General features: G+C 46.7%; 1 protein-coding gene across 8 annotated transcripts in view; it reads left to right on the top strand.

Moving 5' to 3' along the window:
* ARHGAP22 (Rho GTPase activating protein 22) overlaps window positions 1-17,191 on the top strand; it is a 217,856-nt gene that overhangs the window by 33,671 nt on the left and 166,994 nt on the right. Inside the window, exon 1 of one of the 8 annotated variants that reach the window (XM_021073074.1) lies at window positions 14,857-15,272. The exons of 6 other annotated variants lie outside the window; for them this stretch is intronic. In XM_021073074.1, the coding sequence (XP_020928733.1) occupies window positions 15,239-15,272 (34 nt within the window). In that variant the 5' untranslated portion in view covers window positions 14,857-15,238. Of the gene's footprint in view, window positions 1-14,856; window positions 15,273-17,191 lie in introns of those variants that run through there. One more of the 8 variants, XM_021073076.1, reaches the window with a different exon arrangement.

The raw sequence follows: 17,191 nt of genomic DNA, 5'->3' as shown, positions 1-17,191 counted from the left end.
TTTTTGAACTCTTGATTCTATTCTAGTACAGAATAGAATTCCTCAGGATGCAGGAATTTCAATGCTAAAACTAGGATAATCTCAAGAAAACTAGAATTTGGGTCACCCTACAGCTTAATAGATCTTGACCAACTACTACCTATGTTCCTCTGTCTGAATCCCCCAATTCTACGTTTCATTGCATCCCAACCTCTCAACTACTGGATCTATGGTTCCTTTGAATTATCACCATAGAAATCATTTTTTGCTCAAGAGAAAAATTCAAACACCATCAAAAGTGTAAAGCAGAAAGCAAATGACTCCAAAGTTTCATTCCTACCCTGCAGAAATAATTCCTATTATTTCTAAAAAGTTTGACACATATATGCATCTTTCCTTTTGATAAGGACACAAGTGAAATTGAAACATGCATACAGTTTAACACCCAGCTACCACCAGTCATTTCACAATACATGCAGAGATCCAGCCTTTAGCACTATTGAAGATTGGGTCTGCTGGGAAGGTCTATCAGGGAATGACACGTATCAGGAGTAGGCTGAGCGCAGGGAGACTTTGGATTGCACTGCAGGCATGACAAGACCTCAGTTGGCTCCACACTTCCGGGACTGTGCCTCTATACCCTGACAGTGATCAGCCATTGATGGTGGCTGCCCCCCAGGGAGGTAGTGTACCTTCAGTGATTAAGTTTCCACAGGAAACAGAGTCTGAGGGCTGTGTGTCAGCAGCTGGGGAACACCTGAGTGGCACAGCAGAGCCCGGTATAGGTCATCTCTGGATTTTTTTTTTTTTTTTTTTTTTGGCTATTACACATAAGCCTGTGAATACCTCTTTCTCTGCAAATTAATGCAGTTGCAAGATATACCCTCTAAAACCAACTCCTTGCAACTGGGGGTGCATTGTGTACTCCCCTCAGTCATGGTAGCAGCTGCCTCTGGAAGGTGGTACTCTTCTTCTTCTCAGGCTCCATGGGTTGATGGATGGGAAGGCAAGTTTGTCCCCTCCCTGCAAGACAATGTCCTACCTGCGCCAAAGAAGGTATCTCCAAGGGGCTGTGGAAGAATGGGAAGGGATTTAAGCTCTTGGCTATGAATGTGCTTGAATGTATATTTAACAGTCCATTATTTGACCACTTTCAAAAAGTCCTTATCCTCTAAATTTGCCATCAGGGGTCACCAGGAGGAGTCAAATGCTTTGAAAGCATATTTCTGGGCTTATTAGCAGTCTGGGGGTCTTAGAGGTGGAGGATGGAAGGTTTACCACACAGTTACCATATGGCATATCACCTGTGCCTACATTCTCACTGTGGAAACAGACGGGGGCCACTTAGTGTTATACAACCTGGTAGGCTGGGTTGAGATACCAGCTTAGCCCCTGGTAGCTGGTGCTATGGTACACATGACACACCACCTCCAAGCCTCACTTTCCTCTTAAAACAGGAATCGGCAAACCACTTTGGGGTGGCGATCTATGTGAATCATAATAAGGGGGTCTGGTGTATGGTGGGTACTCAGAAAATAGTAACTGCTAGAATAATAACGATGGCAACAACTGCAGTGGGGGGGAGGGATGTTGCTACTGGGTTCGTTGTGCTCCTTGCCACATCAGGACTCATTCTGAGACTGTGTGTGTGCAGGGATGGGAAGACCCATCCTGAACTGAGGTGGCTGGTCAGACACCTTGGGACCCCCTAGGTCCAGATCCAAGTGCCCACTGAAAAGAAGAGAAGTCATCCCTCTGTCAGTTCCCATGATGCTACCTGTGGCCATTGTCCCCCTTTCTCTGAGCCCAGAGTTCTGTGTTCAAACCTTTGCCTTAGGATGTATTCTTCAGGCAACTCACAGTGCAGGGAAGGCCAAGGCCTAGAGTCTATACAGTGCCTTTCTGTAAAAGGCAAAGATGCCCCTTCTTCCAGGCTGAGTCAACCCTAAGCCTAGACTCATGGCTTGTTAAGCAGAGTGCCCCCACCCCCATGCTTCTTCAGCTAGGAATACTTTTGGCCAGGCTTAAAATGCCAGGCCCACCCAGGGGTCCTCACAATCTTTGCCTCCAATTATTAGGTTGAAATCTTCATAAATCCCTTGGGATATCAGTGGAGACAGAAATTCAGAATTGAAAATTTGGAAAGAGGAGCAAGGTGTCATGGGTACAGGCTGGAGCTGCCCCCATTGCATTATCCAGGGATAGAGTAAGACCCTGCACAGTCCATTTTCCCTGCTTTCTCTGAAACCCAGTCTGGGTCTGGGCCCAGAATGGAATGCAACAGTCCCTGCCTTTATTATTTTTTCTTGCCCAATTTCCCTGGCTACAACTTCCAGTGCAATGTTGACTTGTAAGAGCAGATATCCTTTTAAATCTTTTGAGACCTGTTTTGTGGCCTAACATTTGATCTATCCAGGGATGTGTTCCCTGTGCCCTTAAGAAGAATATGTCTTCTGCTGTTGTTGGATGGAGTGTTCTATAGATGTCTGTTATAGTGCCGTTCAACTCCTCTGTTTCTTTGTTGATTTCTATCCATTATTGAAAACGGGATGTTGAAGTTTCCAATTATCATTGTTGCATTGTCCATTTCTCCCTCAAGTATATCTATTTTTGCTTCATGGACTTTGGTGTGTATTATTAGGCAAGTTATGCTTATAACTGTTACATATTGATGGATGGACACTTTTATTAATATATAAATATTGTCCCTCTTTCTCTCTTGTAATAATTTTTGTCTTAAAGTCCATTTTGCCTGATTTTAGTATAGCCAATCCAGCTCTCTTTTGTTACTGTTTGCATAGAATATCTTTTTCAGTCCTTTTACTTTCAACCATTTGTATCTTTTAATCTAAAGTAACAGTATTTAGGAGTCCTGTGGTGGCTCAGTGGGTTAAGAACCTGATATCTCTGTAGCATCTGAGTTTGAGTCCTGGCCTTGCTCACTGGGTTAAGTATCCATATATGTATGTGTAACTGAGTCACCATGCTGAACAGTAGAAAATCACAGAATGCTGTAAACCAGTTATAATAGAAAAAAAAATAAAAATCATTATATATATATAGTGTATATATAGTATCCAGGGTTGCTATAAGTTTGTGTCATAGATCTCAGATGCGGTTTGGATCTGGTGTGGCTGGCTGTGGTATAGGCTTCAGCTGCAGCTCCAATTTGACCCCGGCCTAGGATCTTCCATATACCAAGTGCAGCCGTAAAAAGAAAAAAAAGATAACACTATTTAGAGAGCACATTATTTTTAAAAATTAACACTGCCTACCTCTGTCTTTTATTTGAAGAGTTTAATTCATTTAATTTAATGTAATTACTGATAAAAAAAAAAGTATTTACTCCTGCTGTTTAGCTGTTTTTTTTTCTGTGTTGTATCTTTTTTGTTCCTTATATCCTCAGTTATTGACTCCTGTTGTGTTACATGGATATTGTCTGTCATACTCTTTTAATCACCTTGTTGTTTCTTTTACTGTATATTTTTTGGGGTTGTCTCAGTGGTTGCCTTATATCTTTTCTTTTTTTCTTTTTAGGGCTGCATCCACAGCATATGGAAGTTCCCAGGCCAGGGGTCAAATTAGAGCTGCAGCTGCCGACTTACGCCACAGCAGGCACAGCCATGCGGGATCCGAGCCACATCTGTGACCTACACCACAGCTCACAGCAATGCCGGATTTCTGATCCACTGAGTGAGGCCAGGAATTGAACTCAAGTCCTCATGGATACTAGTCGGATTCATTTCTGCTGTGCCACAATGGGAACTCCTGGGATTACATCTTGGTCTATGTCAGTCCAGTCTGGATTAATACAAATTTTTTTATTTTATTTATTTATTTATTTATTTTTGTCTTTTTGCCATTTTCTTAGGCCGCTCTCGCGGCATATGGAGGTTCCCAGGCTAGGGGTCCAATTGGAGCTGTAGCCACCAGCCTACGCCAGAGCCATAGCAACGCTGGATCCAAGCCACGTCTGCAACCTACACCACAGCTCATGGCAACGCCAGATTGTTAACCCACTGAGCAAGGGCAGGGATCGAACCTGCAACCTCACGGTTCCAAGTTGGGTTCGTTAACCACTGCACCACGACGGGAACTCCAAATTTTTTATTTTTTATTGAAGTATAGTTGATGTACAATATTATGTTTCAACTATGCAGTATAGTGATTCACAGGTTTGAAAGATTATACTCTATTTACAGTTATTATAAACGCGTGTGTGTTGTACAATACTTCCTTGAGCCTATCTCACACCCAGTAATTTGTATCTCCACGCTACTACCCATATTGCTCCCCTCCACAATGGTAACCACTAGTTTGTTCTCTGTATCTGTGAGTTCACTTATTTTTTGTTACATTCAGTAGTTTATTTGTTAGATTCTACATATAAGTGATATACAGGATTTGTCTTTTTCTGCCTAATTTATTTCATTTAACATAATGCCCTCCAAGTCCATCCAAGTTGTTGCCAGTGGCAAAATTGTATTCTTTTTACGGCTAAGTAATTTTCCATTGTATATATACACTATATCTTCTGTATCCATTCAACTGCTGAACAAAAACTTTTATATATCCTCATCATTACTCATTACATCAACATAGATTTATCGTTTTTATGCAGTTATCTGCATAAAATCAGACAAAAAAGTTACAAGTAAAAAATGCATTATTACCATCTTACATATTAACCTATACCATTACTTTTTCTGATGTTATTTATTCATGTGGCTTTGAGTTACTGTCTAATGTCCTTGTGTTTCAGCCCGAAGGACTCCCTTTAATGTTTCTTGTAGGGCAGGTCTGCTAGCAATTAACTGTCTCAATTTTTGTCTGTCTGAGAATCTGTTAATTGCTTCTTCATTTTTAAGAATAATTTTGCCAGATGTTGAATTTTTGATTGACAGTTTTTCATGGAGCCTTTTGAATATGTTGTCTCCCTGGAGACTAAAGCAAGGCCACATGTGTATACCAGACCCTCACCAAAGTGAGAGCTGTACACCCAGACAGGAGCTGGATTTGAAACAGATGAGGAGGAAATAAAGGTTGGGAGGAAAGAAGTGTTTGCTGGCGGCAGGGGGGCTCATCCAGCGGCATGTCCTGGGTGAGCTGTGATTACCGTCGGTCATGGAAATATGACAATAGGCTGTAGAAAACTAGCCATGGTCTAGAAGGAAGGCCTGTGGTTTCTAGTCTGAGACATACAATGATTAGCTTTGTGACATAATTGGGGAAATAAGGAAGGAAATGCCATCTGTGAGAGACAGTGCCATCCATGCTGAGTAAGGAAGATTAGGCAGTGAGAAAGGAGAGGAATGTGAAAATGGGCTGAGAGGCATGGGCATCACTTAGAATTCTGTGGGTTGCAAGTCACAGAAAGGCAACCCAATCCAGCTAAAGCCAGAAAAGGGAATTTATTTGAAATATATCAGAGATTTACAAAATCCTTTGGGAGCTAAAAAACCAGGCTTGGAAAAGAGCCAAGCATGATGGTGGCTCTGGAGGGCCTAAAAGCAAGAAGTATAAGGATCATCTTCTCGCAGGGATGGTGTGGTCAAGTCAGCCCAGCAGGACACATCCACTGCGCTAGAAAGCACCAAGGTCACGTCAGGACAGCGTCACTGCTGCCAGTGCTGGGACATCCATCTGATCATCTCTCAGTCTCTTCATGACACACTCCAGATTAGATCAAACCCCAGCATCTGATGGGCTGAGTCCACGTCACATGCCACATCGGACTGCCTGCAGGGACCAGCAGATCAAAGAGGGAGGTGGCGGGGGTCGCTCCAAAACAAGGGCCAGAAGTCATATAGCCCCAAAGAGAGTCCCATTCCCCTACAACAAATGTTGTGAAAGAAAGGTGTGATTTTTGAGATAAGGGGAGATCCGAGGGTGTTTGTCAGTTTGGAGAAGAGAACCGGGGAGGGAGGGAAGGATTAAAGATGTAAAAGGAGGGAAAAGGGTTGGAAGAGCAGAAGGAGTTTGTGTGCCAGGTGGGGGCCGGGGGTGGGGTGGCTGTTCCAGCGGAGGAGGAATCTTGACTTTGGGGAGAGATGCGAGCTGGGAGAGGGGCGCCTGGGAAATTTCCATTCCTTCCATCTGTTCCAATCCCTGCCCCTCCACAATAAGCAGGTGTTTTCACAAGGGAGAAGACTTGTTTTTTAATAATGCAAAACTGACCAAAGTGGTGATTCATTATTTTCTAAAATCTGACTCTTTGGGGGAGGGGAAGTCATTTCAGACCTGCTTCCTGGTTGGACCCTGGTGAGGGCAGGGGTTGCCATTTGGCCTGGGCAGGCTGAGGCTACCACCAGGTCCCCTGCCCCCTACTGTAAGAGAAGGGGGACAGCTCCTTGGAACTCAGTACCTCGTGTTCCCAGGGCCCAGAAGCCCACTAATGACATAGCATTTCCCTCTTTCCTCTCAGCCTCTGACTGCCAGAAGTGGGCACTCAGCATGGGACTCTGCCTGGCCCAAGGTGTCAGGCCCAGTGGGATGGGGTCCCTCCTGCCACTTCCAATAGTGCCCTGAGGGAATTCCACATGCTCCTGGCAGGGCTTGTCCCACTGTGGGTTCTACACACCCTCTAAAGGGAGCTTTCCCTTCTGAGGAAATCGCAGTTAAGACTTTGCAGCTGAATAAAACCTGAAAGCTGCCCAATTAAATGGGGAGCCCCAACGGTTCCCAAGCGGAGCTAAGAATCTTAGGTGAGTAGACTTGGTCTGAACCCAGCGTTTGCAGAGGCATAAAAATGAGGCCTGCGAGGTCAGTGGACTCCATCTCATACACACAGCTGACTGCTCAGTGCCCCCTTCAGGAAAGGGCTCACTGCCCAGCTGAAAGGAATCGGGTTGCCTGCTGGCTGTTAGCTCTTTTAGGGTCAGCCTCGGCTATCAAGCCAGCTTTATGCTCTTTTATGGATGCTTCCTAGCCGAGGTCACACTCCTCTCCAAGAAGGCCTCCAGCTATGACTGCGCAGAGCAGTAGTACACAGGCCTAACCACCTCCACCATAGCCAGACCCCCTCTTCCAGGCCATCTTCCTCAGAGCTCCCAGGTGGGCTGGCAGAGATGCTGTCAGGTTTGCACATGAGTTGGGCACTCCTGTCCCACCCCACTTCTGCTTCCTCCCTTTTCCTGAGCAAGCATTCATCCTTCGTAAAACTCATCTCCGCATCTGCCACTGGAGAACCCAGCTAGTACATCACTCGTTCATCCACTCAGTGCAAAATTAGCTGTCCCTGTCACCCCAGACATCAGCTGTCTGAACATTAGCTGTTGAAAGGTGGAAGGTGATGGGTGGCAAGTGCCACAGTGGAGGTTTGAACCAAAAGTTATGGCGTCTGAATCAGCCCGGTATCCCTAAGCCACCTCTCCCCATAGCCCAGGGCTGCAGGTCACAAGTAAGGGGCTTTCCAAGCAAAGCTTCTGTAATCTGGTCTGAATGCTCTTGCTGGCCCAGTGTGTCTGGTGTTCCAAAGCCTAACCCTGAATTCTGCATCTTTGTCCTTCTAACACTCTGCCCAGAATCCCAGGACACCAAATACCCAGGAAAGCAAGAGTCCAGGGCTCTAGACCCCTCCTGGGGGCCTGAGCTGTATATGAGAGGTGTACCGTAGACTGCAGTGTGTGGACAAGACTGAAATGAAAAGCCAAGCTACACATCTGGAGGAGGCCCTGGGCCAAAGGACAGAGACAGACTTCAGGCCAAAGGCAACAGGATTGAGGCCAGGAACAGTGGGCCAGGAGAGAGGCCCTGCCCTCTTCCCTCTGGGACACAGCAACTTGTAGACCCAGGTGCCCAAAGGGGAAACCAGGGCTTTGCTCAAATTACCAGCAAGACAAGGCCACCAAAGTGGGAGAAAAGTACACCTTTGATGAATCCCACACAGTTTTGTGATTAAAGAAATCTAGAAAGAATATTTTAAAGTCAGCATACTATAAAAGTTTTGTTTATAGTTTATGTTTAAATTATAGGTTATAATATTTAAATTATGGGTGATAAATGTGAGTAATTTAAATTTTATATGTCTAAATTATGGGTAAGGTCTTAATGGGGTCTGGCAGGAGGCCCTTTAGAAGGTTTGAGTGGCCTCAGGCTTGGGTGATGACGGAGAGATTAAAGGTGCCAAACTCTAACCATGGGGCTCCAAGCAGGGAAGTGACACTGAAATAGGGTCCAAAAGGAGGCATCCAAGTCTAGGAGGTAGAGAAGGGCAGGCAGAGAGTGTATCTGAGGGGAACGTCAGCTGAAGTAACAAAAAGGGCCAACTGTAATGGCTCTCCTCACAACCATCTGAGATGTTTCTGGTTGACAGTGGGGACTGGGCTCACTCAGTCATTTAGGGACCCAGACTGCTGCAGGGCCTCTGCCATCTTCTACGTGGAGCTCCCATGATGGCCCCAGAAAAGGGAGACAAACCTGGAGAGTGTTGGGGGAGGGAGTTTGCAGGCCAGGCTTAGAAGTGGCCCTATCATGTGGCTCATGAACAGTGGCCAGGGCCCAGCCACTGCAAGGAGGCTGGGGAATGTCGAGCATTCTGGGTGTGCCCAGGAGGAAGGGGGGAAGAGAGCTTCGTGGAGAACAAGCATCCTCTGGCCACAGCAGGGAGGCGACAGTGACTAGGACACACAGAGCAAACCTGTAGGTAGGGGCTGACCAGAGATGTGCTGGCAAATGCCTAACAATGGGCTCTCTGGCAGGAAAGAAATTTAAGTCCTGATCACGTCAAACAGTGATCAATATTGAGGCTGCAAGAACAAAGAGCTTTATTTGGGAGGGTCTTATGTGTTGCAATTCAGGAGACGTAGATTCCAAAGCATGTTCCAGGGAAGGGACAGAGTCAAGCTTATAAAGCTAAAAACCACAAGGCTGTACTCTGACACAAGAAAAGAAGTATTTGTCCTTAAGGAATAGACTGTCATGAATTATTCTAGGTTATCGCAAGTTTCTAGCAGGTGTTCTGGATGCCTTCGTTAGGATGATATGAGTCAAAAGATCGGATTCCATCCAGGCTGAGACTACTTAAGCCACACTTCCTCATGGGCCTCTAGGCTTCATTTTAGAGCCTCTCTTAGCAATACTGGCTGCATTTTGATTTCACGATTAATAGCATTTGCTGATTTTCTCGGTGTAAATACCCCCTGTACCATCAGCTTCAAACTACAGCATGATCACTGAGCAAGAGTTGGGAACAGATGTGTGGCAATAGCCCAATGTGTAATTGAGTTAGGGTTCTTCAGAGACACAGAATCGATAGAAGAGATATATGCATATATAAATATACTCAAGGATATAACCCCAAAATTTATATGGAACCGTAAAAGACCCATGATTACTAAAGCAATCCTAAAGAAAAAGAACAAAGCAGGAGGCATAACTCTCCCAAACTTCAGATGATACTATAAAGCTATAGTAATCAAAACAGTATGGTGCTGGCACAAAAACAGACATATGTGTCAATGGAACAGAATAGAGAGCCCAGAAATAACTCAACATCTATGGTCACTTAATCTTCAACAAAGATTTACAATGGAGAGAAAAGGCAGTCTCTTCAGCAAGTGATATTAGGAAAGTTGGATAGCCACATGCAAATCAGTGAAGTTAGAACACTCCCTCACCCCATACACAAAAATAAACTCAAAATGGCTTAAAGACTTAAATATAAGACATGGCACCTTAAAACTCCTAGAAGAGAATGTAGGCAAAATATTCTCTGATATAAATCATACCAGTGTTTTTTTAGGTCAGTCTCCCAAGGCAATAGAAATAAAAGCAAAAATGAACAAGTGGGACCTAACCAAACCTAGAAGCTTTTGCACAGCAAAGGAAACCATAGACAAAACAAAAAGATGTATCAATCTCTTGATATATGTATATACAGAGCTCCTCCTCAACTTACAGTGGAATTATGTCCTGATAAAGGCATAGTAAGTTGAAAAAGCATTTACTAATACACCTAACCTACTGAACATGCCACCCTCGCCTACATTGAATGTGCTCAGAACACTTATGTTAGCCTGTAGTTGAGCAAAAATCATTGAACATAAGTCCTATTTTATAATAAAGTGTTGAATATCTCATATAATTTATTGAATTCTGTACCAAAAGTGAAAAAAACAGAATGGGCTGTATGGGTCTAGAATGGTTGTACGTATACCTGTTGTTGTAAGTTATTGGTCATCATTTCAGGGCTGACTGGGGGCTGCAGCTCTCAGCCTCTGCCCAGCATCACAAGAGGGTATCATCTGGCATGTAGCCAGCGAGGAAAAATGAAAGTTCAAAATTTGAAGTCCAGTTTCTACTGAAAGCGTGACTGCTTCCACACTGTCGTAAAGTCAAAAAATCATAAGCCAAACTATCATAAGTCAGAGACTGTCTCTTTATATCAAAAGCTTTATAGCAAGGAATTGGCTCGCACAATGATGGAGGCTGAAAAGTCCCCAAATCTGTAGTTGGCAAGCTGAGGACCCAAGAGAGCTGAAGTAGTTCTAGTTTGAAGGCCCACAAGCCAAAGACCCAGGAAGAATCAATTTTCAGTTCTAGTCCAAAGGCAGGAAAAAGCCAGTGTCCAGACTTAAAGACATTTAGGAGGAGTTCCTGTCTCTTCCTGGGAGGGTCAACCTTTCTGTTCTATTCAGGCCCCCTCCTGACCGTGAGGCCCACCCACTTCAGGAAAAGCAATGTGCTTTAGTCAGTGTACTGATTCAAATGTTAATTTTGTCCAGAAACACCCTCACAAACACACAGAATAGTACTGGGTACTAGTCTGGGTACCCCAGGATGCAAACAAAATGACATCAAAATCAACCATCATAATAGCATTTTCACAATACAGATATGATAGAAATAATCCTAAGACTGTAGGTAATAATGTAGCAAGTAATGAGAAAGTGATGTCTGTTGAATGTGTTATTTGTTTTTAATATAATTGTGTTTACATAATTTAATTTCAATGATGTCTGTGTTGAAATCGAAAAATTTCTAAAAATTTAACATTTGGTTCTCAGGGCTATTGGGACCAGCTGGCTGGTCCAGCATACCAGTGGGATGGACAGAGTAGTATGCTCAGGCGCTGGAGCCTCAGCTGCCTGGCAACAGGAACTGAGAGCACCATAAGCAGGGGTCGGGGACACTGGTGCCAATGACCACTGAGGAGCGTCTCAGACTCAGAGTAGCTGTGTTTTCCCCCTCTGCCTCTGGAAGAGCATATTCTGTCCTCCCTGCGGCTTTTGGACCAGGGAAACAGGCCTCAGCTCTCTATATGACGTCTTGGTATAAATCAGAAAAAGACTCACTCACCCCTTTGGTGCTAGAACACATGGCTTTGCCAGCAGAGCCCAAACCCAGCCCCACCCCTACTTCTAGTAGATGCCTTTGTACAGTGCACAGCCTATACAATGGTACCTGTAGCTCTGGGTGGGATGGACCTGTCTGTCTCCAATTAAACCATGAGATAGAGTCCCCTTTCCACTTTCTGACTGGGAGATTGATTGGCAAATGTGCTTTTCTCTGAGAAGAAGCCTCCCCTTGAGGTATCAGCGGGTAAACTGCTTCTGGTGGCCCCAGGCTCATGGATATGCAGTTACCTAATAAAGCAGTGGTTTTGAACCCTGAGGCCACACACTGGATAGCTGGAGGAGCTTTTACATCTTCTGATGACCAGTGTCCGTGCCAGACAAGTTAAATCAGAGCCAGTGGGGATAAGACGCAGAAGTTAGACACAGCCGAGTTTGAGAAGCACTGACTGGAAGCCATCCTGGCTCTGGGCCAATGATGTTGGTGGGTGACCCTCCCACCAAGAGGTGTGCATTTCTGTAAATGCCTTTAGGATAGTTCTGCCCTCCCAGCCCTCTCCATTCACCTTTCAGCCCTTGAGGTGCCTGGCCCAGAGGAAGTGCAGAAAAGATGCAGGGCAGGGAACCAGTAAAGGGAGACCTAGAGCCTCTGCTGGAAGGCACAGCACTGTAAGAGCAGGCACTGGGCTATGGGAAAGGGGGCTACCTCTCTGTCTCAACTTCTAATTGCAGCCTGTATTTCCCCTCATTGGCCTCTGATTCCTGCCTGTAAGAGGAGTGGGGCAATTCCTTCGCGTAAAAGCTTACTCAGGAGGCCACCATGTTCAGCAGATCCCCTCGCCCTACCCTTGTCCTCACCCCACCCTCCCTCCCAGTGGCCTCAGAGGGGGGCTGGGGGGGGGGGGCTCCCAGGGCCCTTTGGTACAGAGTTTGTAAACTTCAGGGAAGATGATGCTATTGCCCTTTCTAGCTGGAACTCATGGATCCCCTCATTGGAAGACATACTGGAAATGTGGTCCAAGGGCAGAGAGAAGGAAAGAGCTATCTTGCTCCCCGCGCCGTTCTCTGGTGCAGAATCTGAATTAGCTCCTGCCCTTTTCCCAGCTTTACTTCTGGGTTTGGGCTCAGAGCCTCTGTGGTTTTTGTCCAGTTCCAACTCTGATCCCCAGGAAAGCGGGTGGGTAAGCTTGGTGACTAAATATTATCCAGGGAAACAGCTGCACAGGAAAAGCACCCGGGAGCGGTTTCTTAACCAAAACAAGCTTGAGTGGACCCAAACTTAAGTCTTCAGGGCATTTTTCCTGCCTCTGGCTTGGAGGAAGTGGTCCAGGCTGCATTACTCACAGGCCTTCATGATTGCTCAAGAAGTTGTCACTGGCCACGGGACCTCGCTCTGTGACCCTGATGTCAACCTGAGATTTTCCAGTTCTGTATCCTCCCCTCTTCTGCTGAATGTTCTCTGTCCCTCCTGGAGCCAGCCTCTGCCTGGCCCAGAAGAAGCAGAAGGGTGATTCTCTTATTCACTGGTGTTTCTCGGATCTGCCCATCAAGCCCATGTTCCTTATGGGGTTCCTGGCCTGAGTCCAGCCTGAGGTTTGGGGCTGGGCATGTGGGAGGGGCATCAGGCAGTCTGAGGGACACAGATAAGAGCCTGGGGAAGTGCTTCCCAACTCCTTCTGGGGTAGAATCAGGACAGTTTCACAGGGACTCACTTAGAAGGATCAGATTTACATGGCTGAAACACATACTCCAGAGAGAAGGAACTGGGAACACCCAGAAGCAGAGGCTCTGCATGCATATAGTTGTGTATAGAATTAGCAAGAGATAGGTCGCAGAGGAAGGCATGGCCAACACCATAAAAGGCCTTGAATGTTATAGCAAACAGACTTATACTTATTCATCCCTTCTGAAGAGTGGCTGAAGGCCAAAATAAGTGACTTGATGCTGAGTAAGATAGCTTTGTCTCCAGGGACTCTGTTCTCTTCCTTCAACTTGGTCATTTGTCCCACCACATCCTGGTGAGTCCTTAACCTCTTCAATCCCCTTCCTCTCCATAGTCCATCTCCAGCATGGACTGCGGCAGTGGGCTCCCAGTGGACCCCCAGCCTCCAGGCCACCTTCCTCTCTAGCTGCTAGAGTTGATTACACATCAGTACAGCATTTGGGGATAGGTGGACATAGGGACCCAATGAGGATTCAGGGGGGCGTGGCCATACAAAACAGAGAGGTCACTGTTCAGATCACTTCCAGCTATTAGGAAGATCACACAGTACCCAGGCCCATAGAACCCAGCCCCAAGCATAAATGCCTAAGAGGGCACATGGGGTGATTTTAGGGGCACAAAGGCTGGTCCTCATGATGAGTTGACTGACGGCTCTCAAGGCAAGAACATTCACAGGAAGTGGTTGGAATTGGGGTATTTAGAGAGACTGGCATCACAGAAAAGAATAAGCTATAGAGACAGCGCAGGTTCAGGCTGAAAAGTCCCAAATGGATTATGTGATAAGACACTTAACATTTCTGTGCCTTATTTTCTCCATCTGAAAGCCATGATAAAGGCTTCTCTGCCTCAGAGAATTAAATGAAATACTGAATATAAAGCACCAAATTCAAGTACACAGTAGGCACCTAATAAATGAGAATTGTTATTGCGATTGCATTTCTTGGCAGTTTTTAAGATCTTGGGGCTGAACCCCCCAAAAGCTTCAACATACACTCTTTAGAATTGCACTAGCATTGGAGTTACCATTGTGGCTTAACAGTGCCAAACCCCACTAGTATCCATGAGGACGTGGCTTCAGTCCCTGCCCCTGCTCTGTAGGTTAAGGATCCAGAGTTGTGGTGAGCTGCAGGTGTAGGTTGTAGACGTGGCTGGGATCCAATGTTGCTGTGGCTGTGGCGCAGGCTGGCAGCGGCAGCTGCAGCTGCAATTTGACCCCTAACCAGGGAACTTCATATGCCATCGATGCGGCCCTAAAAAGACAAAAAAAAAAAAAAAAAAAAAAAAAAGTGCTAGTATTAAACAGAAACATGGCAATTAGCAGAGATTCACTCCTCGGTGAACAGTTTTTGAGATCCTACTTACTATGTGCAGGCCTTGAACATTCTTATTCCTGTCACCTTATTTAGGCTGCAGAGAAAGTTAACATCCCTAAAGGGCATTGCTGGGCTAGTCCCCTGAGGCTCAGAATACTGCCTCGGCTGCAAGCTTCTAAGACACACCTGTCTTTAGAATTGTGAGCTCATAGATGGCCTTCTGAGCCCTCCTGGTAGGGAATATCAGACAGAGCAGGTACCCCGTGGACGGACCCTGGAGGGGTCCTTGGCCTGCGGGATCTTGGCAACAGTCTCCTGAAGACCTCTCTCCCCTCCAATCCCCCTTCGGTATCCCCGGCCTTGGCAAGGCATGCAGGGGGCGGGGCGGCCAGAGTCCTTTCCCTGAAACCTCTCGCTTTCTCCAGTGTGCGAAGCCACACGGAGGGCCCTCCCCTCGCAGAAGGCGGATCCGAGAGTCCGAGCCGCCCGCTGGGACCGTGGACCAGCTGGGGACTGCGTGCTCGCCAGGCTCCGCCCGCCCCGCCCTCCTCTCGCCTCCGCCGCCCCCACCCCTCGGCTCTGCTCCGGGATGGGCTGTGCCGCGTGCGCCCCAGCCTGGCGGAGGGACAGCCAGGCTGCCCCGCCCTGGCCCGGTGATTGATCAGCAGCGGTTACTGAGTCTCTTAATGGTTCGCTTGGATGGGAATTAATTCTGAGATGGATAAATAATGCATTGAGGTTTATGTAGTCCAAGGCAAGCCGTCGGTCTGGAGCCAGGAGAGGCAGCCGAAGGAGCCTCGCGGGTGACGCCCACGGCCATGGGGGCCCACGGAGCGGAGCATGAGGGGCAACTGGGCGAAAGGAAGGGAAAAGGGAAGTGGATGACAGCATGATCTGCCCAGCGACTGCGGTGGGGCAGTGTCAGGAATATGCTGAGCCCAAAGATCAGGCAAGCCCGGAGGGGTAAGTCCAACTTCCTGCGTCGGATCTGGGCACAATGTGTCTGCATCTGCTGGCAGAGGGGCCCGAACACTCAGCTGGCTGCCAGCTGGGGTCAGATGGAGCAGGCGTTCTAGAGGCATCTTGGTGACTGACAGCCCTACCTAGTGAGGCTCCTGGGGTTGTGGGGATCAGACCTGAGACTGCCAAAGGGCGGTGGCCAGCTTAGTGCCCCACTGTGCATGCGGGCTTCACCCCTGGCTTGCTCAAACTGACCAGGTGACAACTTTGGAAAAACTTTGTTTCTTTAGTAAAAGGGAAATGCTGAAATGCTCAAGATTTGTCCTAGCTGCCAAGACAAAAGTGGCCTCAGGAGGAAGGGCAGTACCCTGGCTTCTCCAGACAGCCAGTGAGGATCCTCCTTCTGGCCACCTGGGAAGCGACCCTGCAGGAGCCCCTACAGCTGGGCTGCAGGAAGCAATTCTTCAGGCAGGCAGAGGATCCTCAGGGAGAACTCCCAGGGACCCACAGGGCGTGGAGATGAGGGTGTTGGGGGAGTAGATCCAGAGATCAGTGGGACATGCCTGTCGGGATGTCCCTGCAGGGGTGTCCCTGTGGCACCAAGTTAGTGGTCCTGTAGCATGGCCTGGGGCCTCAGGGCAAGGCTTGGGGCTAGGGACAGCATCTCCCTGGACAGCAACTTCTTGGCCAGTGCAACTATCATTTTATTTTATTTTTACCTTTAATCATAGTGGGTAATTTTATTTTTTTAAGATTTTAATTTTTTGTTATAGTTGCTCTATAATGTTCTGTTAATTTATGCTGTACAGCAAATGACTCATATATTTTATATACATATATATATATATATATTCTTTTTGTTACATTATCTTCCATCATGTTCTATCACAAGTGACTAGATACAGTTCCCTGTGCTAATACAGCAGGATCTCATTGCTTATCCACGCCAAATGCAGTCGTTTACAAGTATCATTTTAGATGAGAGATTCTGTGTTTTAAGGAAGGAGAATGTATGTGTCTTTTCAGGTGACAGTATTTGTGGAGGGCTGAGCCTCCCTTGTGAGTAAGGAGCACGAGGATGGTTGGTTGGGGGTGGGTGGAGCTTCTGCCTGGGGAGTTTGGAAACAGTGCGTGTCTCACCAGTGTTTGCGTGTTTGAGGCAGAGACCCTCCAGGCTTTTATGAGCTCACAGGCACACACCCAACTCATTACCACGTTGCAGGCATTTGGATGACTTTCCTGGGTGGGCTGACCCTCTAGAGTGTGGTCAGAGCCATCAGGACCCCTCTGTGAGGTTCTCCGGAAGGAGCTGTCAACTGTGGGGGTCCCAGTGGGCAAAGGGGGCCTGTGCATGGCTCTGCCAAGGGGTAGGGTTACAAGCCTGGTGACAACCCAAGGGACGGGCCAGCCCAGGCCCTCCGTGAGAGTTTAGGTCTCCCCCTCCCACTCCTGTCTAACGCTGACCACATGTGGCTCCTGAGCACTTGACATGTGATTAATCCAAACAGAAAAATACACGAAATAGATTTGGATGAGTTAGTAGGAAAAAAAGAATGTAAAATATCTCAATAATTATTTTACATGGATTGCCTGCTGAAGTAACAATACTTTAGATATATTGGGTTAAACAAAATATATCATTTAAGTTCATTTTGCCTTTTTTTCTTTTACATGCTTTAATGCAGCTACTAGAACATTTACAATTTTGTATGTCGCTCACTTTAGATTTCTGTTGCATGGGGCTGGTCCAGAAAGAGAGCAGTGCTTCAGCAGTGGTGGTGTCAGGAAGCCTGCCTTTGAAATCTCAGACTTCTTACAAACATTTTGGTGGGGGGCGGGGGCAATGGTTCTCAACCGGGGGCAATGTCTGGGACATTTTGGTTGTTGCAACTGAGGGGTGCTACCAGCATCTAGTGGAAATA

Source organism: Sus scrofa, chromosome 14, assembly GCF_000003025.6.
Source record: "Sus scrofa isolate TJ Tabasco breed Duroc chromosome 14, Sscrofa11.1, whole genome shotgun sequence".
NCBI classification, from domain to species: Eukaryota; Metazoa; Chordata; class Mammalia; order Artiodactyla; family Suidae; genus Sus; species Sus scrofa.
Note: the sequence above shows the minus strand (reverse complement) of the source record. Positions and strands in the feature narration are given on the sequence as shown.